The sequence below is a fragment of the Oncorhynchus nerka genome, linkage group LG14 (genome assembly GCF_034236695.1).
Source record: "Oncorhynchus nerka isolate Pitt River linkage group LG14, Oner_Uvic_2.0, whole genome shotgun sequence".
In the NCBI taxonomy this organism is placed as follows: Eukaryota; Metazoa; Chordata; class Actinopteri; order Salmoniformes; family Salmonidae; genus Oncorhynchus; species Oncorhynchus nerka.
Window position 1 is genome coordinate 92,689,221 of NC_088409.1, and position 21,162 is coordinate 92,710,382.

Sequence of the window (21,162 nt, forward strand, 5' to 3'; positions counted from 1 at the left end):
TCTCTAGACTGAATGTGTCCACAAGTCACAATGTCTCTTGTCTCAATGTCTCTAGACTGAATGTGTCCACAAGTCACAATGTCTCGTCTCAATGTCTCTAGACTGAATGTGTCCCCTAGTCACAATGTCCCTAATTTCAATGTGTCCACTAGTCTCAATGTCTCTAGTCTCAATGTCTCTAGTCTCAATGTCTCTAGTCTCAATGTCTCTAGTCTCAATGTATCTAATCTCAATGTCCACTAGTCTCAATGTCTCTAGTCTCAATGTCTCTAGTCTCAATGTCTCTAGTCTCAATGTCCCTAATCTCAATGTCTCTAGTCTCAATGTGTCCACTAGTCTCAATGTCTCTAGACTCAATGTCTCTAGACTCAATGTCTCTAGACTCAATGTGTCCACTAGTCTCAATATCTCTAGTCTCAATGTCTCTAGTCTCAATGTGTCCACTAGTCGCAATGTCTCTAGTCTCAATGTCCCTAGACTCAATGTCTCTGGACTCAATGTGTCCACTATTCTCAATGTCTCTAGTCTCAATGTCTCTAGACACAATGTGCCCACTAGTCTCAATGCCTCTAGTCTCAATGCCTCTAGTCTCAATGTCTCTAGTCTCAATGTCTCTAGTCTCAATGTGTCCACTAATCTCAATGTCTCTAGTCTCAATGACTCTAGACTGAATGTGTCCACTAGTCTCAATGTCTCTAGACTCAATGTGTCCACTAGTGTCATAATATATCCATCTCTCCCTCTATAGAATCTAACTCACCATGGATGGTTCTGGGACCAGCTCTCCTGTCTCTGGTTCTGGGTCCAGGGCTGTTAGGAAGACAGGGGAACCCTCTGGGAGAAGGGTGGGAGAGAGGAAGGTAGAGCATCTGTGCTCCGCACTACCCCCCCACTCCTCTAAACATCCATCCATCTTCATCTCCTCGTCTGAGGAGTCTTCTTCGCAGGGCGTCAGGCCCGGGCTGTCACTGGATGACTCTGTGTCAACATGTGTACAGGGAAATGAACATGTACCAGTATCAACCAATAGCAATCTGTATGGGGAAATCAACATGTACCAGTATCAACCAATCACAATCTGTACGGGGAAATGAACATGTACCAGTATCAACCAATCACAATCTGTACGGGGAAATGAACATGTACCAGTATCAACCAATCACAATCTGTACGGGGAAATGAACATGTACCAGTATCAACCAATCGCAATCTGTACGGGGAAATGAACATGTACCAGTATCAACCAATCACAATCTGTATGGGGAAATGAACATGTACCAGTATCAACCAATCGCAATCTGTACGGGGAAATGAACATGTACCAGTATCAACCAATCACAATCTGTACGGGGAAATGAACATGTACCAGTATCAACCAATCGCAATCTGTACGGGGAAATGAACATGTACCAGTATCAACCAATCACAATCTGTACAGGGAAATGAACATGTACCAGTATCAACCAATCGCAATCTGTACGGGGAAATGAACATGTACCAGTATCAACCAATCACAATCTGTATGGGGAAATGAACATGTACCAGTATCAACCAATCGCAATCTGTATGGGGAAATGAACATGTACCAGTATCAACCAATCACAATCTGTACAGGGAAATGAACATGTACCAGTATCAACCAATCACAATCTGTACGGGGAAATGAACATGTACCAGTATCAACCAATCACAATCTGTATGGGGAAATGAACATGTACCAGTATCAACCAATCACAATCTGTACGGGGAAATGAACATGTACCAGTATCAACCAATCACAACCAATCACAATCTGTATGGGGAAATGAACATAAATATACCAGTATCAACCAATCACAATCTGCATGGGGAAATGAACATAAATATACCAGTATCAACCAATCACAATCTGCATGGGGAAATTAACATAAACATACCAGTATCAACCAATCACAATCTGCATGGGGAAATTAACATAAACATACCAGTATCAACCAATCACAATCTGTATGGGGAAAGCAATCATAACAGGCAATCATTACGCAGTATACCCTCTCTAAACACTGAGGTACATACGCAGTATACCCTCTCTAAACACTGAGGTACGTACGCAGTATACCCTCTCTAAACACTGAGGTACATATGCAGTATACCCTCTCTAAACACGGAGGTACGTACGCAGTATACCCTCTCTAAACACTGAGGTACATATGCAGTATACCCTCTCTAAACACGGAGGTATGTATGCAGTATACCCTCTCTAAACACTGAGGTATGTATACAGTATACCCTCTCTAAACACTGAGGTACGTATGCAGTATACCCTCTCTAAACACTGAGGTACATATGCAGTATACCCTCTCTAAACACTGAGGTATGTATGCAGTATACCCTCTCTAAACACTGAGGTATGTATACAGTATACCCTCTCTAAACACTGAGGTACGTATGCAGTATACCCTCTCTAAACACTGAGGTATGTATGCAGTATACCCTCTCTAAACACTGAGGTATGTATACAGTATACCCTCTCTAAACACTGAGGTACATATGCAGTATACCCTCTCTAAACACTGAGGTACGTATGCAGTATACCCTCTCTAAACACTGAGGTATGTATACAGTATACCCTCTCTAAACACTGAGGTATGTATGCAGTATACCCTCTCTAAACACTGAGGTACGTACGCAGTATACCCTCTCTAAACACTGAGGTACATACGCAGTATACCCTCTCTAAACACTGAGGTACATACGCAGTATACCCTCTCTAAACACTGAGGTACATACGCAGTATACCCTCTCTAAACACTGAGGTACATACGCAGTATACCCTCTCTAAACACTGAGGTACATACGCAGTATACCCTCTCTAAACACTGAGGTACATACGCAGTATACCCTCTCTAAACACTGAGGTACATATGCAGTATACCCTCTCTAAACACTGAGGTACATACGCAGTATACCCTCTCTAAACACTGAGGTACATACGCAGTATACCCTCTCTAAACACTGAGGTACATACGCAGTATACCCTCTCTAAACACTGAGGTACATACGCAGTATACCCTCTCTAAACACTGAGGTACATACGCAGTATACCCTCTCTAAACACTGAGGTACATACGCAGTATACCCTCTCTAAACACTGAGGTACATACGCAGTATACCCTCTCTAAACACTGAGGTACATACGCAGGAGGAACTTAAGAAATAATGTCAAACGTGGTGATCTGGTGAATTGGGACCGGTTTAGACCACAGTATTTAGTACAGTAGCTGGTTGGTAGAGAGGCAGTGTTCTGGTGAATTGGGACCGGTTTAGACCACAGTATTTAGTACAGTAGCTGGTTGGTAGAGAGGCAGTGTTCTGGTGAATTGGGACCGGTTTAGACCACAGTATTTAGTACAGTAGCTGGTTGGTAGAGAGGCAGTGTTCTGGTGAATTGGGACCGGTTTAGACCACAGTATTTAGTACAGTAGCTGGTTGGTAGAGAGGCAGTGTTCTGGTGAATTGGGACCGGTTTAGACCACAGTATTTAGTACAGTAGCTGGCTGGTAGAGAGGCAGTGTGTTCTGGTGAATTGGGACCGGTTTAGACCACAGTATTTAGTACAGTAGCTGGCTGGTAGAGAGGCAGTGTGTTCTGGTGAATTGGGACCGGTTTAGACCACAGTATTTAGTACAGTAGCTGGCTGGTAGAGAGGCAGTGTTCTGGTGAATTGGGACCGGTTTAGACCACAGTATTTAGTACAGTAGCTGGTTGGTAGAGAGGCAGTGTTCTGGTGAATTGGGACCGGTTTAGACCACAGTATTTAGTACAGTAGCTGGTTGGTAGAGAGGCAGTGTTCTGGTGAATTGGACCGGTTTAGACCACAGTATTTAGTACAGTAGCTGGTTGGTAGAGAGGCAGTGTTCTGGTGAATTGGGACCGGTTTAGACCACAGTATTTAGTACAGTAGCTGGTTGGTAGAGAGGCAGTGTTCTGGTGAATTGGGACCGGTTTAGACCACAGTATTTAGTACAGTAGCTGGTTGGTAGAGAGGCAGTGTTCTGGTGAATTGGGACCGGTTTAGACCACAGTATTTAGTACAGTAGCTGGTTGGTAGAGAGGCAGTGTTCTGGTGAATTGGGACCGGTTTAGACCACAGTATTTAGTACAGTAGCTGGTTGGTAGAGAGGCAGTGTTCTGGTGAATTGGGACCGGTTTAGACCACAGTATTTAGTACAGTAGCTGGTTGGTAGAGAGGCAGTGTTCTGGTGAATTGGGACCGGTTTAGACCACAGTATTTAGTACAGTAGCTGGCTGGTAGAGAGGCAGTGTTCTGGTGAATTGGGACCGGTTTAGACCACAGTATTTAGTACAGTAGCTGGTTGGTAGAGAGGCAGTGTTCTGGTGAATTGGGACCGGTTTAGACCACAGTATTTAGTACAGTAGCTGGCTGGTAGAGTGTTTGTAAAGAGAGGCCATGGCAGCTCCTCTCCAAGCCGCTCAGGGTCTAATGCATTAGTAATGGCTGTGTGTCCTAGGGGCCATTCCTCACGGTGTAATTAGAATCCCGCCTGTTATATTACTATGTCAGCTATTTACTTAAAACCTTAATCGATATTAAAAAAATAAAGAACACTTTTAATGGCTGAAGCTAAATTGTTTCTGACAGCAGAGGAGAACAACAGCCTTTACTGTCACAGACAGAAACACAACATATTGAACAGAAAACTGTCTCTAGACTAATCCTGAAAACTAGGAGACATACAGCAAGTCCTCATATCCTGCTGATCTGACTCCCACACACACACACACACACACACACACACACACACACACACACAGACACAGACACAGACACACAGACACACAGACACAGACACACAGACACACAGACACACAGACACACAGACACACAGACACACAGACACACACATTTACCTGTTGCAGGCATCCTGGGAAAGAGAGCTGGACTGTGTGACTTTCTGATCCCTGACCCTGAGAGCACTCGTGGTGTCTGCTGGGAGCTGTAGTTTGTCAGTGTGTCAGAGGAGTGTGGTGGTGGGTCACTCATCAGGGAAAGAGAAGGAGAGGGGTGGGATGACATGGCTAACTGGGTGGATAAGGGTTCCTCTTGTGATGGAATCAACACCTTCCTAGAGGACAGAGCATCTGGAGGCGTTGACGGTGACATGGTGGATAAGGGTTCCTCTTGTGATGGAATCAACACCTTCCTAGAGGACAGAGCATCTGGAGGCGTTGACGGTGACATGGTGGATAAGGGTTTTGGAGGTGACCTGTAGGACGCAGGACTTCCTGGTGACACGGGAGAGAGAGGGTCACTAGGTGACTTGGTATTTTGTGACCTGCTGGATAATCGTTTCCTAGGTGACTGAGAGTACGGCAAGGCGGACGATAAGGGCTCTGGTGGTGACGGCGATGACTGAGACTTCAGGGAGAGAGGTTTTGGAGGTGACAACCTGTCAGGCAGGTGTTTGGGGTAAATAAACCTGGAGGCCTGAAGACCTTTGGGTAACGGAGGTGACTCTGGCTCCAAGAGGCTCGAAGGTGAGAGAGTGAATGTGGATCTGAGGGAGTGGAGAGAGGGTGGAGAGGGAGACAGAGAGAATGGGGGCCCTGCAGATAAGAGCTCTGGATTGGGTGTAGAGGGAGAAGGGCTGGGGGATGAGGGGTCTAGAGTTGACTGATGGAGGTTGTAAGAGCAGTCTGTTCGTGTTGACGTGGCTGGTGTCTTGGTTGACGACCCAGGGGTCTTTGGTCCACTGGGCTGAGGTGACGCAGTGGTGGACCTTGGAGACCGTACACTAGTGTGGTCAGGTTGTGGTATCTGAGTGGTCCCCACTTTAGAGACCGATGGAGGGCGAGGTGACCAGGTCACTGGAGACCCAGACAACATGGCTCCCTGGGACAATGCATTGTGGGACAGGTTAGGACCTCCAATTGCATTGACTTCCTCTTGCCTGAGATAGATAGATAGATAGATAGATAGATAGATAGATAGATAGATAGATAGATAGATAGATAGATAGATAGATAGATAGATAGATAGATAGATAGATAGATAGATAGATAGATAGATAGATAGATAGATAGATAGATAGATAGATAGATAGATAGATAGATACCAGTGAAGAACAAACACCATTGTAAATACAACCCATATTTATGCTTATTTATTTTATCTTGTGTTCTTTAACCATTTGTACATTGTTAAAACACTATAAATATATAATATGACATTTGGATCGTCTTTATTGTTTTGAAACTTCTGTATGTGTAATGTTTACTGTTCATTTTTATTGTTTATTTCACTTGATATATTATCTACCTCACTTGCTTTGGCAATGTTAACACATGTTTCCTATGCCAATAAAGCCCTTGAATTGAATAGATAGATAGATAGATAGATAGATAGATAGATAGATAGATAGATAGATAGATAGATAGATAGATAGATAGATAGATAGATAGATAGATAGATAGATAGATAGATAGATAGATTCAAACATCCATAAATCAATTCAACAGTCATGGACCTCTTCTCTAAACACCCAGCCCTCCTCTATCCACAGTGTTCCCTCTAAACACCCAGCCCTCCTCTATCCAGTGTTCCTCTAAACACCCAGCCCTCCTCTATCCACAGTGTTCCTCTAAACACCCAGCCCTCCTCTATCCACAGTGTTCCTCTAAACACCCAGCCCTCCTCTATCCACAGTGTTCCCTCTAAACACCCAGCCCTCCTCTATCCACAGTGTTCCCTCTAAACACCCAGCCCTCCTCTATCCACAGTGTTCCCTCTAAACACCCAGCCCTCCTCTATCCACAGTGTTCCTCTAAACACCCAGCCCTCCTCTATCCAGTGTTCCCTCTAAACACCCAGCCCTCCTCTATCCACAGTGTTCCCTCTAAACACCCAGCCCTCCTCTATCCACAGTGTTCCCTCTAAACACCCAGCCCTCCTCTATCCAGTGTTCCCTCTAAACACCCAGCCCTCCTCTATCCAGTGTTCCCTCTAAACACCCAGCCCTCCTCTATCCACAGTGTTCCTCTAAATACCCAGCCCTCCTCTATCCACAGTGTTCCCTCTAAAAAACCCAGCCCTCCTCTATCCACAGTGTTCCTCTAAACACCCAGCCCTCCTCTATCCAGTGTTCCCTCTAAACACCCAGCCCTCCTCTATCCAGTGTTCCCTCTAAACACCCAGCCCTCCTCTATCCACAGTGTTCCCTCTAAACACCCAGCCCTCCTCTATCCACAGTGTTCCCTCTAAACACCCAGCCCTCCTCTATCCACAGTGTTCCCTCTAAACACCCAGCCCACCTCTATCCACAGTGTTCCCTCTAAACACCCAGCCCTCCTCTATCCACAGTGTTCCCTCTAAACACCCAGCCCTCCTCTATCCAGTGTTCCTCTAAACACCCAGCCCTCCTCTATCCACAGTGTTCCCTCTCTCTCCTCTAAAAGGTCAGTCCACCTCTGCCAAGTTAAGTTGATATATAATGAAATATGTGATGTTGCCACTTCAAGGCCAGAATGATGAGCTTGAGATTGTTGCTGTGGCTTCAGAGGAAACCTTTGTCTTACTTTGTGTTGTCTTCTGCCTTCTGTTCAGTAACAAACCCTCTGTCTCTAACTGTCTGTGAAGAACGAAAAGAGAGAGAGAAGTAAATCCTATTCGCAGACAGGCCTGTGTGCGTGTGTGTGTGTGTGTGTGTGTATGTGTGTGTGTGTGTGTGTGTCTCCATAGTAACAGCAGATATTGGAGGGTGGTTTAAGAGGCCTCTTAAGACTCACCTCCTCATCTAACTCCTCTATGCTCAGACACGATCCAGGTGAGGGCTCTGGCTCAGCGCTGCCCCCGCAGGATGACACAGCAAACAGCGAGGCACAGTACCTCCTCAACTCCACATCCTCAGCTAGAGAGAACAACCAAACATACACACTGTTACGGAGAGAGTGGGGGGGGGAGAGGGAGAGAGAGAGAGAGGGGGAGAGATAATGAGGGGGGAGAGGGACAGCGAGAGACGGGCAGAAGGAGAGAGATAGATAGTGAGGGCGATAGAGAGAGAGCCCTCCTCTCCTGTCCTTAGTAAACAGCCCTCCTCTCCTGTCCTTAGTAAACAGCCCTCTCTCCTGTCCTTAGTAGCCAGCCCTCCTCTCCTGTCCTTAGTAGACAGCCCTCCTCTCCTGTCCTTAGTAAACAGCCCTCCTCTCCTGTCCTTAGTAAACAGCCCTCCTCTCCTGTCCTTAGTGTACAGCCCTCCTCTCCTGTCCTTGGTACAGCCCTCCTTCTCCTGTCCTTAGTAGACAGCCCTCCTCTCCTGTCCTTGGTAAACAGCCCTCCTCTCCTGTCCTTGGTAAACAGCCCTCCTCTCCTGTCCTTGGTAGACAGCCCTCCTTCTCCTGTCCTTAGTAGACAGCCCTCCTCTCCTGTCCTTAGTAAACAGCCCTCCTCTCCTGTCCTTAGTAAACAGCCCTCCTCTCCTGTCCTTAGTAGACAGCCCTCCTCTCCTGTCCTTAGTAAACAGCCCTCCTCTCCTGTCCTTAGTAAACAGCCCTCCTCTCCTGTCCTTAGTAAACAGCCCTCCTCTCCTGTCCTTAGTAAACAGCCCTCCTCTCCTGTCCTTAGTAAACAGCCCTCCTCTCCTGTCCTTAGTAAACAGCCCTCCTCTCCTGTCCTTAGTAGACAGCCCTCCTCTCCTGTCCTTAGTAAACAGCCCTCCTCTCCTGTCCTTAATAAACAGCCCTCCTCTCCTGTCCTTAGTAAACAGCCCTCCTCTCCTGTCCTTAGTAAACAGCCCTCCTCCTGTCCTTAGTAGACAGCCCTCCTTTCCTGTCCTTAGTAGACAGCCCTCCTCTCCTGACCTTAGTAGCCAGCCCTCCTCTCCTGGCCTTAGTAGCCAGCCCTCCTCTCCTGTCCTTAGTAGCCAGCCCTCCTCTCCTGTCCTTAATAAACAGCCCTCCTCTCCTGTCCTTAGTAGCCAGCCCTCCTCTCCTGTCCTTAATAAACAGCCCTACTCTCCTGTCCTTAGTAGCCAGCCCTCCCTCTCCTGACCTTAGTAGCCAGCCCTCCTCTCCTGTCCTTAGTAAACAGCCTCCTCTCCTGTCCTTAGTAGCCAGCCCTCCTCTCCTGTCCTTAGTAAACAGCCCTCCTCTCCTGTCCTTAATAAACAGCCCTCCTCTCCTGTCCTTAGTAGACAGCCCTCCTCTCCTGTCCTTAGTAAACAGCCCTCCTCTCCTGTCCTTAGTAGACAGCCCTCCTCTCCTGTCCTTAGTAGACAGCCCTCCTCTCCTGTCCTTAGTAGACAGCCCTCCTCTCCTGTCCTTAGTAAACAGCCCTCATCTCCTGTCCTTAATAAACAGCCCTCCTCTCCTGTCCTTAGTAGACAGCCCTCCTCTCCTGTCCTTAGTAAACAGCCCTCCTCTCCTGTCCTTAGTAGCCAGCCCTCCTCTCCTGTCCTTAGTAAACAGCCCTCCTCTCCTGTCCTTAATAAACAGCCCTCCTCTCCTGTCCTTAGTAGACAGCCCTCCTCTCCTGTCCTTAGTAGACAGCCCTCCTCTCCTGTCCTTAGTAAACAGCCCTCCTCTCCTGTCCTTAGTAAACAGCCCTCCTCTCCTGTCCTTAGTAAACAGCCCTCCTCTCCTGTCCTTAGTAGCCAGCCCTCCTCTCCTGTCCTTAGTAGCCAGCCCTCCTCTCCTGTCCTTAGTAGCCAGCCATCCTCTCCTGTCCTTAGTAAACAGCCCTCCTCTCCTGTCCTCAGTAGACAGCCCTCCTCTCCTGACCTTAGTAGCCAGCCCTCCTCTCCTGACCTTAGTAGCCAGCCCTCCTCTCCTGTCCTTAGTAAACAGCCCTCCTCTCCTGTGCTTAGTAGACAGCCCTCCTCTCCTGTCCTTAGTAGACAGCACTCCTCTCCTGTCCTTAGTAAACAGCCCTCCTCTCCTGTCCTTAGTAAAGACTTCACACAGCACTCATTTTTTAGAGTGAAAGACAAGGAAAGACAGAAAACATCCTGGGAAACTGGACTGTCGTAAGAGACAGGTCGAGGGGACGAGCTGTCTGGGAAACTGGACTGTCCTAAGAGACAGCTCGAGGGGACTAGCTGTCTGGGAAACTGGACTGTCCTAAGAGACAGGTCGAGGGGACTAGCTGTCTGATACAGAGAATTTGAAGATTGAACCTGCAACTCCCAGACTGTTGTGAAAAATCTGAGCAAAAAAACTCAAGAGTTTGAATAGCTGAATAACTTTTAGATATTTTTCTTCCACAAACAGTGCTTCAACATCAATAGTATCGACATGGTAGAGGGGCAGGGACTTGAGATTAGCCCGTTTTGAGAGGGTACATGGTTTGAGAAGGTAGAAGGAGATGTAACCAGTAGATTCAGGAGGTTAATGATTTTTGATGTTCTGTCCTTTAGAGGAACTGGACTACCTGGGAATGAGAGTTTGACAGATGTTTAGAGGGGCAGGGGTTGAGAAGAGAGAGGACTGAGGAGGTCGTTAGAGAGAGAGAGGACTGAGGAGGTCGTTAGAGAGAGAGAGGACTGAGGGTGGGGGAACTGAGGAGGTAGTTAGAGAGAGAGAGGACTGAGGGTGGGGGAACTGAGGAGGTAATTAGAGAGAGAGAGGACTGAGGGTGGGGGAACTGAGGAGGTAGTTAGAGAGAGAGAGGACTGAGGGTGGGGGAACTGAGGAGGTAGTTAGAGAGAGAGAGGACTGAGGGTGGGGAACTGAGCAGGTCGTTGGAGAGAGAGAGGACTGAGGGTGGGGAACTGAGGAGGTAGTTAGAGAGAGAGAGGACTGAGGGTGGGGAACTGAGCAGGTCGTTGGAGAGAGAGAGGACTGAGGGTGGGGGAACTGAGGAGGTCGTTGGAGAGAGGACTGAGGGTGGGGTGAACTGAGGAGGTAGCTAGAGAGAGAGGACTGAGGGTGGGGAACTGAGGAGGTCGTTGGAGAGAGAGAGGACTGAGGGTGGGGGAACTGAGGAGGTCGTTGGAGAGAGGACTGAGGGTGGGGAACTGAGGAGGTCGTTGGAGAGAGGACTGAGGGTGGGTGAACTGAGGAGGTAGCTAGAGAGAGAGGACTGAGGTGGGGGAACTGAGGAGGTCGTTGGAGAGAGAGAGGACTGAGGGTGGGGGAACTGAGCAGGTCGTTGGAGAGAGAGAGGACTGAGGGTGGGGAACTGAGGAGGTCGTTGGAGAGAGGACTGAGGGTGGGGAACTGAGGAGGTCGTTGGAGAGAGGACTGAGGGTGGGTGAACTGAGGAGTTATCTAGAGAGAGAGAGGACTAGGGGGGAACTGAGGAGGTCGTTGGAGAGAGGACTGAGGGTGGGGAACTGAGGAGGTCGTTGGAGAGAGGACTGAGGGTGGGTGAACTGAGGAGGTAGCTAGAGAGAGAGGACTGAGGGTGGGGGAACTGAGGAGGTAGTTAGAGAGAGAGAGGACTGAGGGTGGGGGAACTGAGGAGGTAGTTAGAGAGAGAGAGGACTGGGGTGGGGGAACTGAGGAGGTAGCTAGAGAGAGAGAGGACTGAGGGTGGGGGAACTGAGGAGGTCGTTGAGAGAGAGAGGACTGAGGGTGGGGAACTGAGGAGGTAGTTGAGAAGAGAGAGGACTGAGGGTGGGGGGAACTGAAGAGGTCGTTGGAGAGAGAGAGGACTGAGGGTGGGGAACTGAGGAGGTCGTTGGAGAGAGAGAGGACTGAGGGTGGGGAACTGAGGAGGTCGTTGGAGCGAGAGAGTACTGAGGGTGGGGAACTGAGCAGGTCGTTGGAGAGAGAGAGGACTGAGGGTGGGGGAACTGAGGAGGTCGTTGGAGAGAGGACTGAGGGTAGGTGAAATGAGGAGTTATCTAGAGAGAGAGAGGACTGAGGGTGGGTGAACTGAGGAGGTAGCTAGAGAGAGAGAGGACTGAGGGTGGGGGAACTGAGGAGGTCGTTGGAGAGAGGACTGAGGGTGGGGGAACTGGGGAGGTCGTTGGAAAGAGGACTGAGGGTGGGGGAACTGAGGAGGTAGTTGGAGAGAGAGAGGACTGAGGGTGGGGAACTGAGGAGGTAGTTGGAGATAGAGAGGACTGAGGGTGGGGAACTGAGGAGGTAGTTGGAGAGAGAGAGGACTGAGGGTGAGGGAACTGAGGAGGTCATTGGAGAGAGAGAGGACTGAGGGTGGAGGAACTGAGGAGGTAGCTAGAGAGAGAGGACTGAGGGTGGGGAACTGAGGAGGTCGTTGGAGAGAGGACTGAGGGTGGGGGAACTGAGGAGGTAGTTAGAGAGAGAGAGGACTGAGGGTGGGGAACTGAGGAGGTAATTAGAGAGAGAGAGAGGACTGAGGGTGGGGAACTGAGGAGGTCGTTGGAGAGAGGACTGAGGGTGGGGAACTGAGGAGGTAATTAGAGAGAGAGAGAGGACTGAGGGTGGGGGAACTGAGGAGGTAGTTAGAGAGAGAGAGGACTGAGGGTGGGGGAACTGAGGAGGTAGTTAGAGAGAGAGAGGACTGGGGGTGGGGAACTGAGGAGGTAGCTAGAGAGAGAGAGGACTGAGGGTGGGGAACTAAGGAGGTCGTTGGAGAGAGAGAGGACTGAGGGTGGGTGAACTGAGGAGTTATCTAGAGAGAGAGAGGACTAGGGGGGGAACTGAGGAGGTCGTTGGAGAGAGGACTGAGGGTGGGGGAACTGAGGAGGTCGTTGGAGAGAGGACTGAGGGTGGGTGAACTGAGGAGGTAGCTAGAGAGAGAGGACTGAGGGTGGGGAACTGAGGAGGTAGTTAGAGAGAGAGAGGACTGAGGGTGGGGAACTGAGGAGGTAGTTAGAGAGAGAGAGGACTGGGGTGGGGGAACTGAGGAGGTAGCTAGAGAGAGAGAGGACTGAGGGTGGGGAACTGAGGAGGTCGTTGGAGAGAGAGAGGACTGAGGGTGGGGGAACTGAGGAGGTAGTTGAGAAGAGAGAGGACTGAGGGTGGGGGAACTGAAGAGGTCGTTGGAGAGAGAGAGGACTGAGGGTGGGGAACTGAGGAGGTCGTTGGAGCGAGAGAGAGTACTGAGGGTGGGGAACTGAGGAGGTCGTTGGAGCGAGAGAGTACTGAGGGTGGGGAACTGAGCAGGTCGTTGGAGAGAGAGAGGACTGAGGGTGGGGGAACTGAGGAGGTCGTTGGAGAGAGGACTGAGGGTAGGTGAAATGAGGAGTTATCTAGAGAGAGAGAGGACTGAGGGGTGGGTGAACTGAGGAGGTAGCTAGAGAGAGAGAGGACTGAGGGTGGGGGAACTGAGGAGGTCGTTGGAGAGGACTGAGGGTGGGGAACTGGGGAGGTCGTTGGAAAGAGGACTGAGGGTGGGGGAACTGAGGAGGTAGTTGGAGAGAGAGAGGACTGAGGGTGGGGGGAACTGAGGAGGTAGTTGGAGATAGAGAGGACTGAGGGTGGGGGAACTGAGGAGGTAGTTGGAGAGAGAGAGGACTGAGGGTGAGGGAACTGAGGAGGTCATTGGAGAGAGAGAGGACTGAGGGTGGGGAACTGAGGAGGTAGCTAGAGAGAGAGGACTGAGGGTGGGGGAACTGAGGAGGTCGTTGGAGAGAGGACTGAGGGTGGGGGAACTGAGGAGGTAGTTAGAGAGAGAGAGGACTGAGGGTGGGGGAACTGAGGAGGTATTTAGAGAGAGAGAGAGGACTGAGGGTGGGGGAACTGAGGAGGTCGTTGGAGAGAGGACTGAGGGTGGGGAACTGAGGAGGTAATTAGAGAGAGAGAGAGGACTGAGGGTGGGGGAACTGAGGAGGTAGTTAGAGAGAGAGAGGACTGAGGGTGGGGGAACTGAGGAGGTAGTTAGAGAGAGAGAGGACTGGGGTGGGGGAACTGAGGAGGTAGCTAGAGAGAGAGAGGACTGAGGGTGGGGGAACTAAGGAGGTCGTTGGAGAGAGAGAGGACTGAGGGTGGGGAACTGAGCAGGTCGTTGGAGAGAGAGAGGACTGAGGGTGGGGAACTGAGGAGGTCGTTGGAGAGAGAGGACTGAGGGTAGGTGAAATGAGGAGTTATCTAGAGAGAGAGAGGACTGAGGGTGGGTGAACTGAGGAGGTAGCTAGAGAGAGAGAGGACTGAGGGTGGGGGAACTGAGGAGGTCGTTGGAGAGAGGACTGAGGGTGGGGGAACTGGGGAGGTCGTTGGAAAGAGGACTGAGGGTGGGGAACTGAGGAGGTAGTTGGAGAGAGAGAGGACTGAGGGTGGGGAACTGAGGAGGTAGTTGGAGATAGAGAGGACTGAGGGTGGGGGAACTGAGGAGGTAATTGGAGAGAGAGAGGACTGAGGGTGAGGGAACTGAGGAGGTCATTGGAGAGAGAGAGGACTGAGGGTGGGGGAACTGAGGAGGTAGCTAGAGAGAGAGGACTGAGGGTGGGGGAACTGAGGAGGTCGTTGGAGAGAGGACTGAGGGTGGGGGAACTGAGGAGGTAGTTAGAGAGAGAGAGGACTGAGGGTGGGGGAACTGAGGAGGTAATTAGAGAGAGAGAGAGGACTGAGGGTGGGGGAACTGAGGAGGTCGTTGGAGAGAGGACTGAGGGTGGGGGAACTGAGGAGGTAATTAGAGAGAGAGAGAGGACTGAGGGTGGGGGAACTGAGGAGGTAGTTAGAGAGAGAGAGGACTGAGGGTGGGGGAACTGAGGAGGTAGTTAGAGAGAGAGAGGACTGGGGGTGGGGAACTGAGGAGGTAGCTAGAGAGAGAGAGGACTGAGGGTGGGGGAACTAAGGAGGTCGTTGAGAGAGAGAGGACTGAGGGTGGGGGAACTGAGGAGGTAGTTGAGAAGAGAGAGGACTGAGGGTGGGGGAACTGAAGAGGTCGTTGGAGAGAGAGAGGACTGAGGGTGGGGGAACTGAGGAGGTCGTTGGAGAGAGAGAGGACTGAGGGTGGGGGAACTGAGGAGGTCGTTGGAGGGAGAGAGTACTGAGGGTGGGGGAACTGAGCAGGTCGTTGGAGAGAGAGAGGCCTGAGGGTGGGGGAACTGAGGAGGTCATAGGAGAGAGGACTGAGGGTGGGGAACTGAGGAGGTCGTTGGAGAGAGGACTGAGGGTGGGTGAACTGAGGAGGTAGCTAGAGAGAGAGGACTGAGGGTGGGGAACTGAGGAGGTCGTTGGAGAGAGGACTGAGGGTGGGGGAACTGAGGAGGTAGTTAGAGAGAGAGAGGACTGAGGGTGGGGGAACTGAGGAGGTAATTAGAGAGAGAGAGAGGACTGAGGGTGGGGGAACTGAGGAGGTAGTTAGAGAGAGAGAGGACTGAGGGTGGGGGAACTGAGGAGGTAGCTAGAGAGAGAGAGGACTGAGGGTGGGGAACTGAAGAGGTCGTTGGAGAGAGAGAGTACTGAGGGTGGGGGAACTGAGCAGGTCGTTGGAGAGAGAGAGGACTGAGGGTGGGGGAACTGAGGAGGTCGTTGGAGAGAGGACTGAGGGTAGGTGAACTGAGGAGTTATCTAGAGAGAGAGAGGACTGAGGGTGGGTGAACTGAGGAGGTAGCTAGAGAGAGAGAGGACTGAGGGTGGGGGAACTGAGGAGGTCGTTGGAGAGAGGACTGTGGGTGGGGGAACTGAGGAGGTAGTTGGAGAGAGAGAGGACTGAGGGTGGGGGAACTGAGGAGGTAGTTGGAGATAGAGAGGACTGAGGGTGGGGGAACTGAGGAGGTAGTTGGAGAGAGAGAGGACTGAGGGTGGGGGAACTGAGGAGGTAGTTGGAGATAGAGAGGACTGAGGGTGGGGGAACTGAGGAGGTAGTTGGAGAGAGAGAGGACTGAGGGTGAGGGAACTGAGGAGGTCGTTGGAGAGAGAGGGACTGAGGGTGGGGGAACTGAGGAGGTAGCTAGAGAGAGAGAGGACTGAGGGTGGGGGAACTGAGGAGGTAGTTGGAGAGAGGACTGAGGGTGGGGAACTGAGGAGGTAGTTAGAGAGAGAGAGGACTGAGGGTGGGGAACTGAGGAGGTAGTTAGAGAGAGAGGACTGAGGGTGGGGAACTGAGGAGGTAATTAGAGAGAGAGAGAGGACTGAGGGGGTGGGGGAACTGAGGAGGTAGTTAGAGAGAGAGAGGACTGAGGGTGGGGGAACTGAGGAGGTAGCTAGAGAGAGAGAGGACTGAGGGTGGGGGAACTGAAGAGGTCGTTGGAGAGAGAGAGGACTGAGGGTGGGGAACTGAGGAGGTCGTTGGAGGGAGAGAGTACTGAGGGTGGGGGAACTGAGCAGGTCGTTGGAGAGAGAGAGGACTGAGGGTGGGGGAACTGAGGAGGTAGTTGAGAAGAGAGAGGACTGAGGGTGGGGGAACTGAGGAGGTCGTTGGAAAGAGGACTGTGGGTGGGGGAACTGAGGAGGTCGTTGGAGAGAGAGAGTACTGAGGGTGGGGGAACTGAGCAGGTCGTTGGAGAGAGAGAGGACTGAGGGTGGGGGAACTGAGGAGGTCGTTGGAGAGAGGACTGAGGGTGGGTGAACTAAGTAGTTATCTAGAGAGAGAGAGGACTGAGGGTGGGTGAACTGAGGAAGTAGCTAGAGAGAGAGAGGACTGAGGGTGGGGGAACTGAGGAGGTCGTTGGAGAGAGGACTGAGGGTGGGGGAACTGAGGAGGTCGTTGGAAAGAGGACTGAGGGTGGGGGAACTGAGGAGGTAGTTGGAGAGAGAGAGGACTGAGGGTGGGGGAGCTGAGGAGGTAGTTGGAGAGAGAGAGGACTGAGGGTGGGGGAACTGAGGAGGTCGTTGGAGAGAGAGAGGACTGAGGGTGGGGGAACTGAGGAGGTCGTTGGAGAGAGAGAGGACTGAGGGTGGGGAACTGAGGAGGTCGTTGGAGAGAGTACTGAGGGTGGGGGGAACTGAGGAGGTCGTTGGAGAGAGGACTGAGGGTGGGGAACTGAGGAGGTCGTTGGAAAGAGGACTGAGGGTGGGGAACTGAAGAGGTCATTGGAGAGAGAGAGGACTGAGGGTGGGGGAACTGAGGAGGTCGTTGGAGAGAGAGAGGACTGAGGGTGGGGGAACTGAGGAGGTCGTTGGAGAGAGAGAGTACTGAGGCTGGGGGAACTGAGCAGGTCGTTGGAGAGAGAGAGGACTGAGGGTGGGGGAACTGATGAGGTCGTTGGAGAGAGGACTGAGGGTGGGGAACTGAGGAGGTCGTTGGAAAGAGGACTGAGGGTGGGGAACTGAGGAGGTAGTTGGAGAGAGAGAGGACTGAGGGTGGGGGAACTGGGGAGGTAGTTGGAGAGAGAGAGGACTGAGGGTGGGGGAACTGAGGAGGTCGTTGGAGAGAGAGAGTACTGAGGCTGGGGAACTGAGCAGGTCGTTGGAGAGAGAGGACTGAGGGTGGGGGAACTGATGAGGTCGTTGGAGAGAGGACTGAGGGTGGGGGAACTGAGGAGGTCGTTGGAAAGAGGACTGAGGGTGGGGAACTGAGCAGGTCGTTGAGAGAGAGAGGACTGAGGGTGGGGGAACTGATGAGGTCGTTGGAGAGAGGACTGAGGGTGGGGGAACTGAGGAGGTCGTTGGAAAGAGGACTGAGGGTGGGGAACTGAGGAGGTAGTTGGAGAGAGAGGACTGAGGGTGGGGAACTGGGGAGGTAGTTGGAGAGCGAGAGGACTGAGGGTGGGGGAACTGAGGAGGTCGTTGGAGAGAGGACTGAGGGTGGGGGAACTGAGGAGGTCGTTGGAAAGAGGACTGAGGGTGGGGGAACTGAGGAGGTAGTTGGAGAGAGAGAGGACTGAGGGTGGGGAACTGGGAGGTAGTTGGAGAGAGAGAGGACTGAGGGTGGGGGAACTAAGGAGGTCGTTGGAAAGAGGGAGGACTACGGGTGGGGGAACTGAGGAGGTAGTTGGAGAAAGAGAGGACTGAGGGTGGGGGAACTGAGGAGGTAGTTGGAGAGAGAGAGGACTGAGGGTGGGGAACTGAGGAGGTAGTTGGAGAGAGAGAGGACTGAGGGTGAGGGAACTGAGGAGGTCGTTGGAGAGAGGGGACTGAGGGTGGGGAACTGAGGAGGTAGCTAGAGAGAGAGAGGACTGAGGGTGGGGGAACTGAGGAGGTCGTTGGAGAGAGGACTGAGGGTGGGGAACTGAGGAGGTAGTTAGAGAGAGAGAGGACTGAGGGTGGGGGGAACTGAGGAGGTAGTTAGAGAGAGAGGACTGAGGGTGGGGGAACTGAGGAGGTAATTAGAGAGAGAGAGAGGACTGAGGGTGGGGAACTGAGGAGGTAGTTGGAGAGAGAGAGGACTGAGGGTGGGGAACTGAGGAGGTAGCTAGAGAGAGAGAGGACTGAGGGTGGGGGAACTGAAGAGGTCGTTGGAGAGAGAGAGGACTGAGGGTGGGGGAACTGAGGAGGTCGTTGGAGGGAGAGAGTACTGAGGGTGGGGGAACTGAGCAGGTCGTTGGGAGAGAGAGGACTGAGGGGGGGGAACTGAGGAGGTAGTTGAGAAGAGAGAGGACTGAGGGTGGGGGAACTGAGGAGGTCGTTGGAAAGAGGACTGTGGGTGGGGAACTGAGGAGGTCGTTGGAGAGAGAGAGTACTGAGGGTGGGGGAACTGAGCAGGTCGTTGGAGAGAGAGAGGACTGAGGGTGGGGGAACTGAGGAGGTCGTTGGAGAGAGGACTGAGGGTGGGTGAACTAAGTAGTTATCTAGAGAGAGAGAGGACTGAGGGTGGGTGAACTGAGGAAGTAGCTAGAGAGAGAGAGGACTGAGGGTGGGGGAACTGAGGAGGTCGTTGGAGAGAGGACTGAGGGTGGGGGAACTGAGGAGGTCGTTGGAAAGAGGACTGAGGGTGGGGGAACTGAGGAGGTAGTTGGGAGAGAGAGGACTGAGGGTGGGGAGCTGAGGAGGTAGTTGGAGAGAGAGGACTGAGGGTGGGGGAACTGAGGAGGTCGTTGGAGAGAGAGAGGACTGAGGGTGGGGGAACTGAGGAGGTAGTTGGAGATAGAGAGGACTGAGGGTGGGGGAACTGAGGAGGTAGTTGGAGAGAGAGAGGACTGAGGGTGAGGGAACTGAGGAGGTCGTTGGAGAGAGAGGGGACTGAGGGTGGGGGAACTGAGGAGGTAGCTAGAGAGAGAGAGGACTGAGGGTGGGGGAACTGAGGAGGTCGTTGGAGAGAGGACTGAGGGTGGGGAACTGAGGAGGTAGTTAGAGAGAGAGAGGACTGAGGGTGGGGAACTGAGGAGGTAGTTAGAGAGAGAGGACTGAGGTGGGGAACTGAGGAGGTAATTAGAGAGAGAGAGGACTGAGGGTGGGGGAACTGAGGAGGTAGTTAGAGAGAGAGAGGACTGAGGGTGGGGGAACTGAGGAGGTAGCTAGAGAGAGAGAGGACTGAGGGTGGGGGAACTGAAGAGGTCGTTGGAGAGAGAGAGGACTGAGGGTGGGGGAACTGAGGAGGTCGTTGGAGGGAGAGAGTACTGAGGGTGGGGGAACTGAGCAGGTCGTTGGAGAGAGAGAGGACTGAGGGTGGGGGAACTGAGGAGGTAGTTGAGAAGAGAGAGGACTGAGGGTGGGGGAACTGAGGAGGTCGTTGGAAAGAGGACTGTGGGTGGGGAACTGAGGAGGTCGTTGGAGAGAGAGAGTACTGAGGGTGGGGAACTGAGCAGGTCGTTGGAGAGAGAGGACTGAGGGTGGGGGAACTGAGGAGGTCGTTGGAGAGAGGACTGAGGGTGGGTGAACTAAGTAGTTATCTAGAGAGAGAGAGGACTGAGGGTGGGTGAACTGAGGAAGTAGCTAGAGAGAGAGAGGACTGAGGGTGGGGGAACTGAGGAGGTCGTTGGAGAGAGGACTGAGGGTGGGGGAACTGAGGAGGTCGTTGGAAAGAGAGGACTGAGGGTGGGGAACTGAGGAGGTAGTTGGAGAGAGAGAGGACTGAGGGTGGGGGAGCTGAGGAGGTAGTTGGAGAGAGAGAGGACTGAGGGTGGGGGAACTGAGGAGGTCGTTGGAGAGAGAGAGTACTGAGGGTGGGGGAACTGAGCAGGTCGTTGGAGAGAGAGAGGACTGAGGGTGGGGGAACTGAGGAGGTCGTTGGAGAGAGGACTGAGGGTGGGTGAACTAAGTAGTTATCTAGAGAGAGAGAGGACTGAGGGTGGGTGAACTGAGGAAGTAGCTAGAGAGAGAGAGGACTGAGGGTGGGGGAACTGAGGAGGTCGTTGGAGAGAGGACTGAGGGTGGGGGAACTGAGGAGGTCGTTGGAAAGAGGACTGAGGGTGGGGGAACTGAGGAGGTAGTTGGAGAGAGAGAGGACTGAGGGTGGGGGAGCTGAGGAGGTAGTTGGAGAGAGAGAGGACTGAGGGTGGGGAACTGAGGAGGTCGTTGGAGAGAGAGAGGACTGAGGGTGGGGAACTGAGGAGGTCGTTGGAGAGAGAGGACTGAGGGTGGGGAACTGAGGAGGTAATTAGAGAGAGAGAGAGGACTGAGGGTGGGGGAACTGAGGAGGTAGTTAGAGAGAGAGAGGACTGAGGGTGGGGGAACTGAGGAGGTAGTTAGAGAGAGAGAGGACTGGGGGTGGGGGAACTGAGGAGGTAGCTAGAGAGAGAGAGGACTGAGGGTGGGGGAACTAAGGAGGTCGTTGGAGAGAGAGAGAGGACTGAGGGTGGGGGAACTGAGCAGGTCGTTGGAGAGAGAGAGGACTGAGGGTGGGGGAACTGAGGAGGTCGTTGGAGAGAGGACTGAGGGTAGGTGAAATGAGGAGTTATCTAGAGAGAGAGAGGACTGAGGGTGGGTGAACTGAGGAGGTAGCTAGAGAGAGAGAGGACTGAGGGTGGGGGAACTGAGGAGGTCGTTGGAGAGAGGACTGAGGGTGGGGGAACTGGGGAGGTCGTTGGAAAGAGGACTGAGGGTGGGGGAACTGAGGAGGTAGTTGGAGAGAGAGAGGACTGAGGGTGGGGGAACTGAGGAGGTAGTTGGAGATAGAGAGGACTGAGGGTGGGGGAACTGAGGAGGTAATTGGAGAGAGAGAGGACTGAGGGTGAGGGAACTGAGGAGGTCATTGGAGAGAGAGAGGACTGAGGGTGGGGGAACTGAGGAGGTAGCTAGAGAGAGAGGACTGAGGGTGGGGGAACTGAGGAGGTCGTTGGAGAGAGGACTGAGGGTGGGGGAACTGAGGAGGTAGTTAGAGAGAGAGAGGACTGAGGGTGGGGGAACTGAGGAGGTAATTAGAGAGAGAGAGAGGACTGAGGGTGGGGGAACTGAGGAGGTCGTTGGAGAGAGGAC

The 21,162-nt window shown here is 52.4% G+C and overlaps 1 protein-coding gene across 1 annotated transcript in view; it reads right to left on the reverse strand.

The window, feature by feature from the left end:
• Window positions 1–21,162, reverse strand: part of LOC115115662 (mucin-2-like) — a 106,214-nt gene that overhangs the window by 48,286 nt on the left and 36,766 nt on the right. Inside the window, exons 4-7 of the mRNA XM_065027229.1 lie at window positions 7,786–7,907; window positions 7,576–7,628; window positions 4,912–5,951; window positions 761–978 (exon numbers count right to left, since the gene is read on the reverse strand). Coding sequence (XP_064883301.1) covers window positions 761–978; window positions 4,912–5,951; window positions 7,576–7,628; window positions 7,786–7,907 — 1,433 coding nt within the window. The remainder of the gene's footprint in view (window positions 1–760; window positions 979–4,911; window positions 5,952–7,575; window positions 7,629–7,785; window positions 7,908–21,162) is intronic.